Here is a 20,138-nt window from a genome sequence, read left to right on the forward strand (position 1 = left end):
GATCTTTGTAGCTCATTGATTTAAGAAAGGGCAGGAAATTGCTACATGGCTGCAGCTGTGGGGAAGGCTCAGTAAGGCTCTCTGCTGATGTAAAGAGGAATTAAAATCTTTAAGGTATTACACATCAAAGAAAGGAGCCTGAGGCTTTAGGAAGAAAAAACAGGCAAAGGTATTTGCAAGCATATATAAGCAGCCAGGCGCCTGCCTCACAAGCAGTGGTCTGGCGAAGATTGTACTGCTGCTGTCAGCTAGTGGAGGATACTGGGATGCTCAAATGCTACCTCTCAGGGGCACACATACATAGGTGTACATGTAGGAGGGAGAAAATCAGTAAGAACCAAGCTACGTGTAGAAAGGATTGATGAAATGGGATTTTTCTTAACTGTGCTGAATGCCTCCTCTTCCCCTAATTAATTTAAATCCCATCACTTGCCAATTAGTTTAACAATCATGATACTCTGCATCTTCCTGCATCCTCACATCTCTGGTCAGCTACAGTGCACCAGGCTGTAGCTGGAGAATGTCCCACTGAAAATGTGGGGTAATTGAAGAAAGGCACAATTTGTGAAGCAGGAGTGTATCTGTCCAAAGGGGTTTCTGTGTGAGATCTTAAGAAGAACCCAACAATCTGGTAGCAGGAGAGGCCACAGAATACCTGGGACTGCTCCAGGGCAACCCAGCCACATCAGGGTGCTGAACCACAGTCATAGGTAGAGTTTGCCAGCAAATGATAAAGAAAATCCAAACACGGGGAAAAACAGAGCAAAGTGAAATCTTAGGTCACTTCTGTAAGGCACTGCCTTTCTTCTTTGTGTTGAGGCTTTTCCACAAAACAAAGAGGGATGATTTTCCCTCCCTTCTTATTCAATCATATCTTATTGCTTGCTGTTCTTGCTTGCTGCATAAATTACAGTGTAGTAGGGTCGGTTATTTTTTAAATTAAATTCCATTTTAAATCTTTCACTTGGATCAGCTTGCAGCTTTTCTGTACGTTTCCTTATGAGTGAGGTCTGTCTTCATTAGTACAAGAGTGCATTAAAAACCTGCTGCTCTGGGGGACCCCCATCACAACATAACTACCTTTATCCTTCTGAGGGAGTGATCTTGTTGTGCATCTCCTCTTAGATACCCCTCAGCTGTTTGCATGGTTGCCTTCTTTTGCAGTGCTTGGGCTGGGAGAGGGAGCAGTGAAGTATTTCAGAGGGAAGGATGGAAATAGCTCAGCAGCTGAACTTTTTTGAAGACTTTGAACACTGAAACAATATTAACCAATGCTGTTCAACAATCTAGCCATCAGCTTTGATAGGTTACAGTGCTAGCTTGAGTCAGGAAGCCTAGGCTTAGTTACCTCTTAATGAAACTTTTGTAAAAGTGAAACAAAAGATCTGGGCTCGGTGGAAAAAGGACACCAACATAGAAGAGGTTCTTCTCTAATAGGGCAGTGTACTTAAGAGCCAGCTATTACTTGTTTGTTTTCCTGAACTTCAAGAGATTGAGAAATAGCATTTTTGACATACAGAGATCAGCTAGCCAAATGTTTAGTGGTGTAGGCTTAATACCACAGAGCTTATTTTTGGAGACTGAGTAGAGTTCATCTGATGGTGGGATGCTTAGGGGAGCTCCATATGCTGGAGAAAGCTAGAAGGAGAGACAGACTGGAAACCCAATGGGGCGATGGATGAAAAAAAAGCAAAGCTGAAGGCAAGCAACAACACTTTCTTTTCAGATATGGGCAGCTGAGGTGAATAAAAGCTGTTTGTGTTGGAAGTGCTTTTAGAGCTTTTTAGGATAGGAGAGTCAGGAGGATGCTTGGAGCCAGTGGTTTGGCCTCCCTTGTGAACAATGAAATGATGACCTGTATCCCGCATGCAGCAGGAATGGCAAGGTCAGCCATATGGGATGGATTATGGACATGCACAGATAGCTCGTACATCTTTTTTCATTTTTCAGACAATGGAACTGTTTCATTTATTGCCTATTATTAAAACTTTATAGCACTCAAAATAATTTAAAAAAAATGGATGAAAAAGAGAGAGCGAATTTTGGATACCTTTTAAAGGACAGACCTTATTAAAACAAAGCTGGCAGCAAGTCCTCTTCTTATACTTTCTTACTTCCTTCATAAAGTTGTTGTGAGAGGGGAGCGTTTATGGCCTGATAGGCAATTTAAAGTCAGTTTTTCAGAGCTTTTTTTTTTTTTTTTTGGAAGAGAAAGTGGATGCCACATGGGTAATTTCAGCACATTTGGTACAAGCAATATTCACCAAAGACCAAAAGAAACTGCTGAGAATTTCAGAAATTCCGAAAAGAGTTTTTTTTAAACATTCACTGCTGTTACAAAATGTCTCTCCATTGGCAAACTGTGGATTGCTTTTCCCTGTAGAGAATGATACACACAGGATTGCACTCCACTTGTGACTAGGAGGGTGTTCTCTTCCTATCCTATGGTGGAGGTCTGTGAGGAGAGGGGTCCCCAGTGGCATCCCTCATTCCCTGGTATCCTCAGTTACAGAAAGAGTTGAGTCCAGTCCCTGAAAGAAGTAATTTATTTCCGATTTCTACTTTTATTTCTTCTTTTATTATCTCCTGACTATTCTCTCTCTCTCTTTTCTTTTTTTCTTTAGAAATACAAATAATAAAGTACATGAGTGAGCTGTAGACTGAAAACTCTAATTGCTAGGAAGCATAAACTTTGTGTCAGTCTGAGTTGTAAATGATGCAGGGGCAACAGCTTAATGCTTCCTTTGACCAAAGCCCATTAGGGGCTGGATTTAACTGGCTTGGAGTAGAATTATTTAGGCTGGAAAAGACCTTCACGAGCAGCAGGACATTTTATGCTTCCAGGATAAACGGTCCCAGAAAGTCCTCCCTCAGCATTTGGGCTGGGGATCATTTCATGAGACTGCAGAGAGGCATCAGTCTCCTTCTGGCTGTGCTGAGAAGCAGCTGGAGTCTGCACGTGTGTGGCAGAGGAAATCCTGGGAGTGTTCCGGCAGCCTGAGTTGCTTTTTGCACACAGAGCCTGGCTTAGCAGATGGGCTCACACTCAGCACTGCCTCGTTGTCTCCAAGCTCCATGAGCTGGCAGAGTCTGCTGTATTAACCAGATAGTTTTGTTGTAATGTGCTCAGTGCTAGTGTGAGATTGCTATGCAGAGATGTCTTCTGTTTTTACTTCTAACAGCTTAGCAGCTAATAAACACCATGCAACAACCTCTCTTCTAAACCTCCTCTTAAAATACAGAGTTTGGTTTGCCAACTCCAATGTATTTAAAGCATCTGAGCTTCCGGGGAGACTTTGGAAAGTTAACTGAGCAAGAGGAGGCACGTGCAGAAAGACATTTTCAGAAGCAAAAGGCAGCTCCAGTATCAGCTCAACATCTGATGAGAGGCTCTGGGGATGTTAGAGCCTTTTGCATTGAAAGGGGATATGGTCTCACATTTGACAAAGCATCTCTAGTTGTGTTAAGCCAGTGCAAGGGATATAACCTCCTGCAGGAAAGTAGGCAAGGAGAGGCCTTGGGAACAGAGCAAGGTTCAGTGTCCACAGCGGGGAATTTTTCCTAGGAAGAAACCTCAGGATACTGTCTCATAAAGAGCCGAGAGGGTCCTCAGTTGGTAATGCATCTATGTTCTCAATGAGCCTGTGGAGTTAGAGACTTCCAGCAGTGCTAACACTTTGCAGTAGAAAAAAACCCCACAAACTGGAGACTCCAGCCCTTTAAGAGGAAAAGCTGTTCTCACTTGATTTTTGGCTTTTTCTCTTTGGTACTGTCACTGTAGTGAGTTATGGACCCAAAGCAGAGAAGCCACTGACCTTTTTATAAAAAGCCTCTTACTGCATTTCTGGTCAAAATACAAAACCAACAAGATTCTCCTTTGGATGTCTTCCAAAAGCCCTTCAGAACAGTGTCCAGAAATGGGAAGTGACAGGGAAGGTTCATTCATAAAAACCCTCTCAGATTCTGTAGGATTAATCTCTGATCTCCCATGTTTGTATATATGACAGCTTGCTTCCATAAAGTGTTTAAGCCACTTCTATAAGTGTGTAAGTGTGCTTTGAGGGCCTGTCATTTGTCCCCTGTGAAGCAAAATGGAAGTTAAGGGTCCTTGTTAAAAAACAAAAAGGTACTGGAAGACCATTAGGATTTATGGAAGTTCTTGAAATGGGGAAATTATTCTACTGAAGCAGCCAGCACCTGCACAGAAAGGCTTGCTGGAAGAATTCACAGTTGTCAAGGTGGCCTTTTGGTGGCCACTTGCAGACCCAGAGCACTTTTTTCCTATGCCAGTAACCTTGCTGGCTGATTGATGTTCTTCTTGCTTTATTCCATCCTGCAGGACGGGGCTGGAGGCCATCATGGAGACCTACGCCTTCTGGAGGCCTCCTGTGCGCACCCTCACCTTTGAGGATTTCACCACCATGCAGAAGCAGCAAGGTGAGTCTACAAAGGATGTGCAAAGCAGAAGAGAATACAAGAGCTACGACATGCTCTGTTTTTCACACCTTGCTGAACTCTTGATGGCTATGAAAGGGCACAGGGAGGGTGTATGGCAGCTAGGAGACATTGGGTCGGCTGTACATTGTGAGTTGCAATGCAGCTGTCTCACCTCCTTGGTGTCCTCAGAGCTCAAACATGGAGTAGGAAGGAGTGCAGCATTGGATAAACTAGTCCACATGCATAACGTGGCTTGAGTTAAAAACAAAGACAGACAGAGGCAATGACCCACCATATCAAATGCACTGATCATCATTTATAGTTAGAGTTTGCCATTTGTGCGGAAACACAAGGGGAAGAAGTCTGTGTCCTGTGGGAGCTCCAGGAGGCCAGAAATATGCACACCTCCCCCAGGATCACACTGCCTCACTTGCAAAACCCAGGAGCCTTTATGGAGAGACTTTCTGTTAATATGAGGATGGGAAGAGTTATTGGGTAGCCCAAGTGTTTTGCAGTTGTTCATGCTGTGTCTTTTCATAGCTTCTACCCTTTATATCCTTCATTTGTTAAACAGGGCTTTCATCTCCAGTTTCAGGCTGTAACATCGTTTTTATTTTGTGCTGATAGGATTCACCCAATGACTTTTTTGTAGTTTTTTTCTAGTTAAAAACACAGTCATCACTGGGAACAGAGGTATCACTGCAACCTATTACTTTTTCCCCTTGATATAAACACAACAAAAGAAACAAAGTAAAAGTATCTTTAGATGTGACACCTGCGAGGTTAAAGAGTCAGAAATAAATGGGTGCCAGGTGTAGCAGAGCACATTCTCTGGCCTCTCTAGTTTGAGCTGGACTTCAAACCAAATCTTCCCTCCAGACCTTGGATCCACCTGGAGATGATGTGTTCTGCTCCAGAGAGAGGCTGGGGGCTGCCCGCTGGGGATCCAGCAGAGTATGGGGGGCAGGAGATGTTCTGCAGAAGCTCAGAGGTGTGCATCAAGGAGCATTTGTGGTGGGGTGTGCGGTCAGAGATGGGTTAAAGCGGGGATTCAGAGTGGTTTTCATCACCCACCTAAATAGAAACATAACAACCTCTCCTCCTGGTCATCCTTGCTGGAGCAGCCTCTCTCCTCTGGCAGCCGGCTGGCCCAGCTCACCTCCTGTCCGGGCTCACATGGCTCCCTCCCCTCCCAGTGGTTATCAGATAACATCCTAGTGGCAAGTCCAGCTCTCGCTTACGTGGTAAGGTAATATTAGGAAAGGAAAATATTTAATGTATTTTTAGCTTGTTTTAATATAGTTTGGCAGCTGAAAAGCCAGGAAGCGAGCCAGTACCCTGTGACCAGCCAGCTCTGTGCAGACCACCACCACTGCACTACGGTTCAGTGAGAGCAGGGCAGCCCTAAATAAAGCTGTGTCCACAGGCTGGTCTCAAAACTTCATAATTCACTAGAAAACAGTGAGTGCTCTTAAGCTCTTTATTTAGTCAAATGAAACAGCCCCAAGTTGGTGCATCTGAAATACTCCCTGCACTGTAGTGCTCCTCTTTCCAGTGATTCCTTTGACATGCTGAACCCTGTCCTCAGCTGTAGGTGCAAAGCTAAGGTACAAACACACTCTATTTTAATTCCTGGCTATGAGAAGAAAATCAGCTGCTGACATCCAGCACCATCAAGGACTGCTCCAGGGCTGGCTGTAGTAAACTGCCTTGGGGTTACAGGAGACTTTGGGAATGTGTGTATTGTCCTTCCCCCTTCTCTCTGCTGTGGCTTTACATGATGCCTAGATGTGTCCATTGCAGCTTGAGAAGTGCACATCTACTGCACTGAGTTGAAATGAAGGCAGTAAAAATGGCCTTGTGCCTAGGAAGAGATACCATAAATGAGGAGCAAGTTGTAGTTGTTCAGGCTGGAAGAGAGAGAGGGAGGACACAATGGCACTGAAATAAAATGCTGTCTGTGCTGGATAGAAGAAATAACAGGCTCCAGTTGCATGAAGTCTAGCAGAGTGCAGGAATAGATTCCCTGCAGAGACTGTGGAATTCAGCCCTGATTTTCTATGGATGAGTACCCCTTACTGTGGTAGGAAAAATGATGCTTTCTGAGACAGAAGCTTGGGACTTTAGCAGTGTAAATATGGTGTATTTTCTGTTTTTTATCTGGATTTTTACATGTTGAGGATTATTATGGATTCTTATCTTTTCTTTTGCCCTTTGGTATGCTTTTTTATGAAATAAATGTTTTATCTGCCTTTTCCAAAACAGATTTGTCAGACAAATCTAACCAAATTTCCTGACTGGGGTGGAACTTTGACTGTTAGAAATAACTGGATAGCTGTGAAAGATTTTTAGAGCATTTAGCTTAATGCCAGCTTGAAAAAGTTTGTACATATGAAGGAATGAGTAGCAGGTCAAGCTCAAAGCTGATGATTAAATAGGAAACCTGATGACAAATGTGAAAACACCAACCTGAGAGGACAGTCTCAGTGTTTTTCTGTGGAGACTATTTTGTGGACTAACCAGTCTGGAAACAAGTAAAACCACACATTTGCTAAAAGATAAAAATCTCATAAAGACTTCAATGCCAGCAGTGCTGATGGGGATGAAAGTATGAAGGGTAGGGATTGCTTGGTAACCTGCATGCATTCAAAGAAATTGTGGGTCTAAGTACAGCCAGATACAATATCAAGTGCCTAGGAACAAAATGTAGGGTGTACATAACTATAGAGTGAGCTGGAAAGCATTGGCACTGACAAAGATTTGGAGGTCATGGTGGATGAGCAGTGATAAACAGGGACATATTATCCTTGTTGTAGAAAAAAGAAAATATTGGGAAGCAGTTGGGAGAAAATTTCCTGGCTGCAAACACTATAATACTGTCTTCTACTGCAAATATTTTTGAGGGTAGAAAGAAATCAGTTAAGAGGAAAAAAATTAGAATGATTTATTGGCTGAAGCAGATCGCTGAGAATGGAAGCTCAGTTTGCATAGTCAATCAAAAAGAACATAAAGAACTGAAATGCTTATGGCCAATGCTATCTTGCAGAGAAAAGAATATGTGGTAACTTCCTGGCACTCACTAGAATCTTGTAACTGTGGTTTCCATGTTTTCATGGCAAAACTGTGTGAAACACTTCTTTCAGGTGGCTCTGGCTTTTCAATTCTAGCTGAATGTTTCATTCCTTTTTGGGGAGGTAATGAGATAAGCAGGACACAAGTTCCCTCCCATCTATCTTCTTCACACAATTAATTGTTTTAGATTTTTATGTCCCTTATCTGTGCTTCTCACCATGAGCAGAGACAATTTTCATTTTATTTCTCTTCTATTGGAAGGTTTTCTGTATCCTTAATCATTTCTTTAAAAACATGTTTGCACAGAGTATTCCAGATACACTACATGATACAATTATCTAAAGGTATTATAATTTTTTCCACATCAGCTTTTCTCTTGTTTAACATGCATCTGAGAGTTTTGCTCATTCATTTGGCCCTAGCTATATGTTGAGCAAGGGCCACGATGACACAGAGAATCAATACCCAGAGCATTGGATGCAGCTGTTTCATACAGGGATTAAATAACTTTCTGATTTACACAATGATAGGTTTCAGCTGCCACACAAGCTGGAGAGCCTGATAACACAACCACTCACACAGATGTCTGGTGACTGGTACTAGCAGCACACAAACTTTACTTCCATGTATTTCCAGTGTAGTAAAACACATCAGTAAGTCTCCATAGCTCTGTTACCACTGTGTCATCCTACCAAAGAGAAGAACATGCCATTTCTGTTAGTGAACCTTCCTGGCCTGAGCATATAATCTCTTTTGGACCACATAATGCAAAAGTCACCACAGCTTTACTACGGCAAGTACTGTTTTTGACAGTATCACAGCAGAACTCAAGATAGTAGTTTAAAAAAGTTCCCCCAAAAAGAGCCTTACAGATGCTCAGAAAACAGCAGTTCAGGAAAGGCTGACCTTCTGGAGAATGATGTCAACCACTCTGTAGTCTACTTATTAGTAGGGAAAAAGGGGGCTTGGGATTATTGAATGCACATGGCAATGAGATGTGGGGAAAGCCAAGAATCTATTAAAGACTTTAATTGGAATATATTTTCAAAATTTAGCTTGAACTTTCTCCAGATTCTCATTATTAAAAGTATGTGGCTCAGTTTCTCGATTTTAACAGGGTACATTAAGAAAAAAGAAGAGGAGGGGGATAAGAAAATAGGAGTTCCAGTAACTCTGGATTGTGTCACTTTCCAAGAGTAAAAAGAGCCAGTGCTGGCTCCCATACGATATATAGTTTCCCACAAGATGCTGAGATGAGCAGATTGCTATCAATGACTGTAATTTTTGCCAGGACACAGGGACTGGAAAGACACTGCGACAGTACTACAACTACTTCCAGTTCAGCATTGGAACCTCTCTATAAGAGCTGATGACTTAGGCAAAAAGTTAAATCAAATGTATCTCGGCAACTGGTGAAAAGAATAACCTCCCAAGCAGGAGTTCAGGTCAAGTAAGAGAGTCACATGATGTGATTTATCAATAAGATTACAGTACATAAAATGTGACTTGTCTGTTAAATCACTGTTTTGATACATATACACCAAACCCCCAAGTGTCAAGCTCCAAGTGCTGAAGTCTAAAGGCTTTCTTTTTAAATTGTGTTTCCTCAGTTGAGGGTACTTTTGCTGAGTTTCCTCACCACTTCCTTTCAGTAAATTCAACCTGTTCTTTATCAGATTGAATATTTCTGTTGATCTTGCCCTGGGAATCTCAAGTATAGAATCATAGAATCATTAAATGGAAAGACCACTAAGATCATCTAATCCAACCATCCACCTATCACCACCGTGCTATCACCACTATGTCCAGGCATTTTGTTAAGGCTTTGAGGAAGGAAACGCTATACTATGGCAAAGTCTGACAGAAAAATGCAGAGCTTGCACAGCAGAAATGTATGATGCTTACGTCAGTTTTGTACGTCGGCACCTATTAGGCAGCCCATGAAATTGTCATGAATGACTGTTGATCTTAGCATCACAAGCTTAGAAGTGTTCTAAATGGGAAGACCAGAGGCAAAATAGTGCACTCCTCTCTGGCAAGAGAGCTGTTGCTGATAGCATAGAGCAGCATGTGTATGCAAAGTGGCATTTGAATACAGTTCTACCATCTCCCTCTGAGAGAGATTATCGTAACACTGTAGTCTTGTGCTGACAAGGATATGCACAAAAGGATCCCTCTCCTCTGTATGGAACAGGTTCAATCCACTCATTTACTGCTGTATAAGAGCAAAATTTTCTTGTAGTAGCAGAAGCTGTGTAGTAACAGTCCAAGTGGACTCACTGCATGATACATTAGCAGATGGGAGACAGTCTGGACAGCGGTGTTGTTGATTTTCCAGCTTCTCTGTCTGTAAGCGTTACCCTGATTCTGCAGGCAGTGTCAAGGTTTGTCTGTACTGCTTGTTACTAGTTTCTCCTTTGATATACTGTTCTTGCTGGGTATCATGTTCAGAGAGCCAACCTGATTGCACCCACCTGCAAACAAAATCATGAATGCACATATATGTATTGGTGTCAAGCACAGACCAGACTGAGCCCTCCAGAACTTGACTTCAGAGGCATTTGGAGGCAGGAAGATCCTTTTGGCTTTATCTGAGATTCCAGAACCCCAAAACAGTGTCTCCCAAGAGAGTGAAGCTGCTGATGTCAAAGGAAGCTGGACAACCCATGAATGCATCTGCTTGGTCACTTGCCTCCTGACTGCAACCATCGGTTCTTTCAGCAGTGCCACCAAGATAATTTGGAGGCTGCTTCCCTTTGGAAATAAATTGTGAATGGACCAGGCTGTTGGCAGAGGTCAGACATACAGGTTTGGTCTCAATTATCCTCTTGAATCTTTTGAGAGGGGATTGGAAACTGAATAGTTGTTGCCAGAGTTATTGGGATCAAGTTTTGGTTTCAGCTCCATACTTCAGATGGCCAGTAGATTGCCTCATCTGAACGAAGCAACAGAGAACAAATGGTTCCAGCTCCATCCTGGTAGAAAAGCAGCCAGTTTTTCTTCAGGGAAGGGGTGTTGCTGGTGATCCAAGATCTCATCTTCCATAGTTAAAATACGTTCCCAGATGTAACATGAGGTCTGTGAGTCAAAGTTTTTGCCACTCCTTGATGACCTGAAAGGAACACGGAACAATTTATTATTTCAGAGAGGTTTTTACCCTGAAGCCTAATTGCTGATGCCTAATTTTCTATTATTCCGTTAATCTTGATCAGATTTCACATGAATGAAAAGGAGCAATAATACTTTGAAAGTCTGCACAATTTCCTCAGAGTGTCATGTTTTCTTACAAATAGAATATGCTGTGTACCTTGAGCTTGACACAATGCTGACATTTTTTCCTCGATTCAGAAATTCGAACCACAGTGTGTTTATGGGGTTTTATGGGTTTTTACTGTAGTTTTTACTGTTGAAAGTCCTGGAGCTTCCAATGCCTGTTTTGGACCAAAGCACACTCCATCAGGAATGGAAAAAAAGGTTCTCAATTCAGTTCACATTTGTCACCACCAAAGAAGTCACCAGGATGTCAGTTAATCTCAGTTGCAAATTGGCAGCAGCATCTTTTTTCAAAATTAGTTGCCACTGTGATGATTTTCACAAGGGTTTCTGTCACAGAGAATCCTTTTCTGCACACTTTCTTATACGTTGTCTCCTGGTGTAGCTTCCATTCCATGACACAGACATCAGCTATCAAAGATAGTTGCAAAGGTGAGAAACAGTGCATAATTATCACTGGTAATTTTCTCGACTAAACTGGGGGCATTATCAATCTCTAGTACTGGTCCATTTGATGCCCGCACCTGAAGAAAAGAAAAAGAAAACATTTCTGTAGGAGCTGATGTATATATTACGTATGTGGTATAAAATCTGCTCTTCAGCAGTCTACGCACAGAACAAAGCCACATCCTGTAAGTCTTCTCCTGAGACTCTGCGAAACTGGCCCTAGAAAACTGTACTTTTGTGAGAAACAAAACCCACTGTCCTAAAGATAGTCTATAGGGAACAGGAAGGGGAAGTTGTCTCTTTTGGGAAAATTCTCCTCATGCTCTGAATACAGAAGGGAATGAAAATCAGAAGTCCTAGACTATAGTTTTGTGGATTGCTTGTCCACATTAGAAAAAAAATTATGATTTTCAACATAGGATTTTGAATTTTTTTTTATCTTGGAGGATAACTAAAGCAAGTATTATCTCTAACTTGCTGACTGTCCAATTTGAGTTACAGAGTTCATAAGAGCTAAAGAAAAGTATTAATCAGAGTTGTTGTAGATTTAACCATTAAGTCCACAGATTCCCGTAATTTGAGCCATATTTATAAAGTATCTTTCTCTGTGATTTAACAACCTTCAGGATACTTTCCTTTCATTCCTAGGTGTTGTGCACTTTACCATATTGCAGTAGCCATCCTTTTTGTGCTAAGTCACATCTCTAAGAACTAGAAAATACTCTTAATGTTTGCCCTACCAATACAGCAATTCAGCATGAAATTACTTCTGGGGCCCATTTTGGCCTTTAAAACATTTTACCAGCAGTTGCATAATTTGATAATTGGCCAAGGACTCTAGAGAAAAAAAACCAAAAACAGCAGAACTGAGGTCTGTGTTCTTGAAGTGGGAATAGATCCAGGCTTGTGCTGGGCCTGGATCTTCAAGAACATGAGATCAGGTGATGAGAATGGTACCATCTGGCCTCATAATCAGTAAGACCTCCTGGCAATCTGTACAATCTTTTCCTCATAAGCACCTTAGTTTTCCACCTTTGGACTAGTACTTCATTTTTGTTCAGCCACCAAAGGTACAGTAAATTGGAAGATGAAGTGTATGTTTCTTAAGCTACACTTAGGGTATATTCACATGTGAATACACAATAGGAAAGAAAATTTACTTCTTTGTTCTAATACATTTTTCTGCATGCATATCATCACATTAATTTACTGTTCTGTCCAAGAGCAGGATATTATGAAAATCTGTGAAGGGTTAGGTTCTCCCATGCTTTAGAAAATCCTTTTATGTATGCATAGATGTCCAGACCATTCAGAAGTAACTAAGAGTATGTCTGCATGGATAGGTACCTAAGTCTGTTTTGGTGCTGGCCAGACACATGCCAGCTCCCGGCCAGCTCCATTTGGAAAGCTGGATAACTGCGTTAGCTGTTATGTGTGCCAGACTGAATATAAACTGCCTCTCAAGAGGACTTATTAGCTCAATCAAAGCACCATGAGGAGAACTACGAGGCAGAGACTAGTGGCTACAGTTCCCCTCTCATGCTCTCAGGAGCTCAGACACATGCCTGTTGGCTGGTGAGGATGTCAACATATTAGAGAAGGAGCTGTGGAGAATGATCCTCCAGGAGAATGATCAGCAGTGCTCTTTTGTGCAGTTGTCTGATGAGACTCTGCTATTGTACAGGGCATGTACTTGGTGCTCAGCCATTCTTGTGCTGACTACAGCTTCAGCTAGTGTTTGTTCTCTTCCTGTGCATTAAATAAGCATTTCAGGGACCAAGTGGTTTGCATGGAAGAACTGCAGGTGATGGAATCAATTGATGTCTGGAAACACTAGCAAGGAATGTATGCTGCACTGGAGTCCAAAGTGTGATTTATGTGCATCTTTCAGATAAAGAACATTGAGATAAGTTGTGGGTCAGTTGGCTACTGTGATGTCATTCGTAAGAGAGATACCAGAAGATTTTCCATGAACAATTGTTTCAGACTCCCTTGGCTCTGATACTCTCCTCTTTACCTCCCTCTTGCCAGAGGCTCACTTGGCTAATACTGGCTACTGGCAGATGTGTTTTCCAACTACACTATAGTGCAAAACTTGTCCCTTTTCTTTTTGGATGTCCTGGCATGCTGAGTGCTTCAGGAGCACTGTTGGCCCTCCTTGTAAAGCACATCATACTCTTGAACTGGTTGTGTCTGGGTTTGCAGTTTATCTTGAAATTATCCTGAACACAAGCTCAGCGTAGGTAAAAGCAAAAGCATGTGGAAATGCAGTACATTACTAAGACTTAAGGAAGCATGTGACAGGAAGCAAAGGCTGGTTATAAGCTACTTAAGATGAAACTTTAATGACAGTTGTTATCCAGATGAGAAATTGTAGTGCTTTCCTAATTCTTGTGCACAGGTATTCAATTAGGGTGTACAACTCATATTTCTGTATCTAGTTAACAAGAGGAGGGAACTGTGGTGTGGATAAGAATATTTTCTTTTACAAGTCACCCTCTATGGTGTTTCTCTTTCACCATATTTTCAGTCCACTTCACATCTTCCCATCTCACCCATCATTTCTTACTACTCATTCCAGTTTACAAATTTTGATCTTGCACAAAATCTTTCTCTACCTTCTGTCTTTGGAAATGGTTCTGTCCCTTTAAAATCAAATTTATCATCACTTGTATGCTCAGACAAAGAGCAGGCTCCTTTCAGGATGGTACCAGGGCTTGATTAACCTCTGGACATGATACACAGTGCCAGAAATGGTCTGAAGACCATATGCAATGGTAACTAACAACTTTAGAATCATAGTAAGCATGGAGGACAGGAGTACCATGGCATCAGTGGTAAACGATGTAAATAATGGCAATTATTTCCATGGGCAATAGTGGGTAGAGAAAAGAAACAGAGGAGAATCATTCAGATTCATTTTGTTCTTGCCTAAATGTGGTTTCAGTTTACTTAATCCATTCCTAAGCATATCCTTGTGTATCAGTTTAACTAGATTGGTTTGTGTCCACGCCTTCCATTAAAATGACATGCACATCTGTACATCTGAGACTGCAGTATGGTGTGGATATATTATCTGGGCTTGCTGCCATCTCTACACATATTTGTCTGACTTCATAACAGCTACAGTCCAAGCTATAACTTCACAAAAGTCCAGGTTGCATTTTGCCCATAATTCCAGAAAATATGAATCGAAAATATTACTAAGAGCAGAATATAGCTATTTGAATTCTAAAGAAGATGAGCTGAGATGGGCCTTGCTTTTTAGTGTTTTCTATTCCATAAAGGGTGTAAAGATTATTCTGCAAGTGATCAGAAACTTCAATATTCTGCACTTGCTCTATTGCAGTAGAAGTTTGGTATATCGTGTTCTTAATGGTTGACATTTACAGCAAAGCTTTTGAGAAAGCAAGTCACAATGTCTGGCATTTGTTTCTGCTGATAGATCTTTCACTTTCTTATCATGATAAAATTACAGAGGTAAAGTTCTTTTTTACCTTGAGTGTTTCATAATTACTGTGTTGTCACTTCAGACTTTTATTCTGTTGGCCTGCGAATAGTGATGATAATTAAGAGCAGAATCACTGTAGTACCCCTATGGGGTAACCTGAAATATGCAGTTCAGAGTTTCAGTTTTTGAACCATTCAGTAACCCTTGAATTTATTAATTAGGGATCTATCCTTACTCCTGCTCTGGAGCCAAATCCTTGCATATGCGTACCTCAGAATCAGTCTCCTTTAATATTATTTAAAGATATTTAAAACCTAATATTCAAGGTAACAATTGAACTTGAAGTGTGTACTCCTTTCTTGTATAGTTTTCTCAGGTTAACTAAAAGATAATGGCAGACTGAAATGGAGATTTATTCTGCGTATTACATTTCAAGCAGATCATTAAAATATGTATTTTTACTTATTCTCCAGACACTGTCAACAAATTAATCACAGTCCAAAGTTTGTTCATGAAATACGTGGTGTAAAGAATCAAGTCAATGATTATCTCTGGATTAAATACATTTCTGAACTGCATTAGGTTTATGATTATGTGACCTCTGTATTTTGATAGACTGATGATATACATGAACTCAGCTGTCTTCTTGTCCTCTGTCAGAGGTTACCCTCTTTACTGTAGGGACAACATAACAGGAAAATATGTATCTATAATGGTATACTTGAGATCAAACTCACCTTCAATAAAAATGTGTGGGAGGACTCACTTTCTTCTGCTGGTTTTGCTGCAGTTTTGACAACCTGTAGCAGAAAGATGGGGAGAAAGGATGTAACTTCTTAACCTATGACACAAAATTAGCTGGAGATAATCTGTTAGAGATTTTAAACAAAGCAGAGAATTGCACTTTTTGTAAACAATACATAATTATAAACTCAAAAAGGTCTTTTAAACACAAAAGGTCTTTGAACTCTGGAGCTACAGTACACTAGCAGGTTTGAGCATCTCAGTGTTATCAAGAAAGAAATATAGAAAATCCACAATGCTATTTGAAATTTGAAATTTTCACATTAATTATAACAGATTTGATGCAATGCTTCTCTGCTAGTCTTCTGAATAAATGACAAAAGAGTCTGTGGTTTAGCAATAAGCATTCATTCCTATGACTGATAATGGGAATGATTACTTTGACTTAGCATCATAGAAACACAAGGTTTCCTGTTTCTCCCTGACTCATTGCAGCCAATCCAGGCTGTGCTTATCCAAGGCTTCTTCTTATTTCTGGCTTGTGTTTCAAACAAACAAACAAAACAACAACAACAATAAAAACCCACAAATACTAATTTCTCAAAACTCCGTTTTTACCATTATATCCTACTCTGTTTAACACTAGATCCGTTAGGAAGAATCAGACATAGTCTGATCGTTTTCTACTGCACCTCTTAATCACCTCAGACATCACCCCATCTCCTTTATTCAGTCTCTCTCCTGTTTAGTAGCAGACCTAGATGGTTCTTAAAACCCTTCCGTTTTTTGTTTCCACATCACAAGAGAAAGCTGTCTCTTACTTTGGACTAATAATGTACAATCTTTGCCTTGGCTAAATTTGAGTCGCCCACTCTACCACCCTCTTTTCCATTCCCTTAGTGTCTCACCTGTCATCTTAAAGCCTTTCCAAAATGCTGCCTTAACAGCTGTCATTCTAGTTTCCCTTATTCCTCTGATCCACTCACTTCACCAGCATCTCTTTGCTCCTTTTATAAGAATCTTCAGAGTTAGCTCTCTAACACAGAAATGGACAATCATGCAGAGAGACACATTCAACCAAAAAAAAAATTAAAAATTATTAATTAAAAAAAATCACACTAGATATCAGCATTCCATTTAGTGGAGAAGCAAAGGTTTATTTGAGCAAAGAAGCTTTCTCTATCTTGACAATAATCTTGACAATAATTACCCCTCAGAATCTCAGAATTGTGCCACCAGGTTATTCATATCACTTACCTTCAGTTAGTTACTGTTCTTGGTGGTATTACGTAGTACTCTTTTCTCTGGGCCAGAACATGTGAATATCCATGCTGTGTGAGCTAATTAACTGTACCATTTGTCAAATAAATAGTGTATAGCATATTGATAATACTGACATGCGTGAATATCAATATTTTGTTAACATCAGTGATACAATATATGGAATCATTTTTAAAGTTAAAACACATGAGTTAAAATCTTTACATACCCCCTTTATCAGCTTTGTGGGACGGACTGTAGCTCAAAACTCTGTCCAGTGTTCCAGTGTTCCTTGTGTTACTTATGGCTTAAATCAGCACTACTGCACCATGAGCCATCTAAGAAAACTGTTGAACAGTGCAGAAGTCCAACATGTTTTCAGCCACTTCCTGCCACAAGCCCCTGGAGAGTATGATAAAGCATTTTTGCAGCAGGGCCATACAGATTGCTGACTGGTGGTCTTCCTGGAGTCCAGGAGAGGAGACAAAGCAGATTTTTTGAATGATGGAGCAATGCTACCTTGCAGATTTTTCCTCCACCCTGTAATGCTCTCTGGCATGCTTGCTTCCATCTCGTATTTCAAAAGGGAAGAAAACGCCCCAGAACAACAAAATCACAACACAAAACAGCATGAAAAACCAAGGGATGCTATTAATAAAGTGAAGGCCCTTGCCAAGAGGGACTAAGTTTTCCAGCGGCCATTTTACCACCCTTGTTTTTTTATTAAACTAAGCTGTTTCTTAATGAGACTGTCTTGTTTTGCACATGTGATTTCAGGCTCTGAACATCTTCCCATGTGTTTTGTTTTGCAGGAGGCAGCACTGGCACCTCCCCAACAACCTCCAGCACAGGGACTCCATCACCCTCTGCTTCCTCTCACCTTCTCTCTCCATCCTGCTCCCCTCCAGCCTTCCATCTGGCCCCCAACACTTTCAATGTTGGTTGCCGGGAGAGTCAGCTTTGCAACCTCAACCTGTCTGACTACCCTCCATGTGCCAGAAGCAACATGGCTGCCCTGCAGAGCTACCCAGGGCTGGGCGACAGTGGCTACAACCGGCTGCAGAGTGGCACTGCTTCCGCCTCACAGCCCTCCGAAAGCTTCATGCCTCAGAGGACTCCATCTTTGATCTCAGGAATGCCAACTCCTTCTTCTCTGCCCAGCAACAGCAAGATGGAGGCCTACAGCAGCCAGTTGGGGTCCTTCCCCAGCTCCCAGTTTCAGTATGTCATGCAAGCAGGCAATCCTGCATCCAGTTCTTCTTCTTCACACATGTTTGGTGGCAGCCACATGCAGCAGAGCTCCTACAATGCCTTCTCCCTGCACAATCCCTACAACCTCTATGGATACAATTTCCCTGCTTCCCCAAGGCTGGCAGCAAGCCCGGAAAAACTCACCACTTCCCAAAGCACTTTACTCTGCTCTTCCCCATCCAGTGGGGCCTTTGGAGAGAGGCAATACCTTTCCACAGGGATGGATCATGGGATGCACATGATCAGCCCTCCCTCCAGCAACCAGCAGACAGCCAATGCCTGTGACAACAGACAGTATGGTGCCGTTCAGGGCTCTTCCTCACAAATGTCTGTGCACATGGTCTAACCAGCAGTGCCTCTCCTCGGCATGGAAGGCAATTGGACCTGCATTGTTTCCATGGATAAAACCATCCTAGTACCTTTTGGCCTTCAAACTTATAGAGAAACTAGCATTGTAATGATAAATTAGAACACAAACCATCTAGGTATGCAACACCAAATCTCGTGGAAAACCTTCATTGACAGCCATTGTTGAAATCCAGGGCCTCTGGACCTGGTGTGGAGTGTCTGCTCCTTCTGGACACTGCAAAGAGAAGGGCAGGACTTTAATGAGAAGCTGGAGTGAAGAAACCAAATATACAGTTTATGCATTAACTCTCAGCTAGTGTGAGCTCTCGGTGTTGAGAGAGCCATTTCCTTGCACCGTCTTCTCTGAGTGTTGAAGAAAGGCAGTCTCCCAAGACTTTGTCCTGAAGCTGTACTGCCCATGATGGGCCAAAGCTTTAAAGGCCTTTCCCTTCCTGAACTGTCCCTGGCTGCTGAAGCAGCTCAGCCTGTTTCTGAAGCCATCAGTGACCTATGGCTCCTTCTACTGTAGCACAGCAATGACACTGCTGAGTTGGAGCTTCTCTTCCTAAAGAGGTTTCTGTACTTTCATTGCAGCTCTGCTCGACCAGTGTTTTCTTTTTGAGGGTCGAGCCTACCAGTACTCAGTCTGCAGACAGAGATGAGAGAGAGGAGAGAGAAAAATTTTAACTCGTAAGTGAGTCTCAGACACGAGCAGGGTTGGAAGCTTCACACAAGCATCTTGGCAAAGATGCACAGGGGGAGAAGGAGATCAGCTCTTACTGACATTCCCTAAAGGGATGTACTCAAGCCAAAAGAACAAAAGCCTCTGTGGGGAACATGTGTCTTGTAGCACTCAACTCAATGGGAGGAAACTCTCCAGACTGAACTCATGGGGAAGAACAATGAGAAATGAGCGCTCTGCTCTGCAGCAGTACAACTGGCCTCCCTCACCTTGCATGTAAGAATTGCCATAGAAAACCAATAGCATTTCAGTAACAATGAGGTCGAGTATTCTCCAACCTCCTGCCTGCCATGGGATCTCTGTTTAACCAACTTTCTTTTATGTTTTATTTTCTTCTGTTTTTTTTTTCTTTTTTCTTTTTTTTTTTCCTTCAAATCCTTTAAAAATAAGAAAACAATTGTAGCTTGGTGCAAGCTATGCATTTAAGTTGTGTGAAAATGCAAATACCAAGTAACAGAATACAGATATTATTGAGATTTGTTGTGAGGTGTTGTAGATAAATGTATTTATATGCCTAGTGGGGGAGTCAATATTATGAATATAAAAGAGGGCAATAAAAATGGTATGTAAAATATGTATGAAGAAAAAGGTGTATAAAGATTTGCCCTATGCACGGAACTCTGTTTCTAAGTGCCAAGCACAGAATGCGCTAAATAAATCTTTGCAATTGTTCCTTTTGTGTTTTTTATTTTTGTTTTTTTCATTTTTGTCTGTGAGGTTTCTTTAACAGTTTTCTAGAGACCTAAGTTTTCAAAGTACTGCCATGCATGCTTTCACTATAAGAGGAATTAAAAATATGAAGTTGAGGTGAAGTCCACATACAGTGTTTAAAGAGAATGCAGGCATCTGCATGGATTTGTATTGGGGCAGATCACTCAAGAGGAGTGTTAGCAGTCAGAAATACTGTTCTGCAACTACCAGCCCAGAAATTTGTTTCCCAGGAGGACCTAAATAAATTCTTGATGCTTTATATAACTTAAATATTGATCATAATCAGATCTCCTGCAATATGCACAACTCTCTCGAGCAGTCTATCAGCTCAAGTAATTAATAAACATTCCCAGGAGCACTATTTACAGTAGAAGTTCTGTTAATTACTCGGGATTTATTAGG

The 20,138-nt window shown here is 41.4% G+C and overlaps 1 protein-coding gene across 1 annotated transcript in view; it reads left to right on the top strand.

Annotated features, from left to right (window-relative positions):
• TBX15 (T-box transcription factor 15) overlaps positions 1 to 19,695 on the top strand; it is an 89,211-nt gene extending 69,516 nt beyond the window's left edge. The window contains exons 7-8 of the mRNA XM_048951932.1: positions 4,340 to 4,437; positions 17,497 to 19,695. Coding sequence (XP_048807889.1) covers positions 4,340 to 4,437; positions 17,497 to 18,281 — 883 coding nt within the window. The 3' untranslated portion in view covers positions 18,282 to 19,695. The remainder of the gene's footprint in view (positions 1 to 4,339; positions 4,438 to 17,496) is intronic.
• Positions 19,696 to 20,138: the final 443 nt, after the last annotated feature.

This window comes from Lagopus muta, chromosome 1 (genome assembly GCF_023343835.1).
Source record: "Lagopus muta isolate bLagMut1 chromosome 1, bLagMut1 primary, whole genome shotgun sequence".
Taxonomy (NCBI): domain Eukaryota; kingdom Metazoa; phylum Chordata; class Aves; order Galliformes; family Phasianidae; genus Lagopus; species Lagopus muta.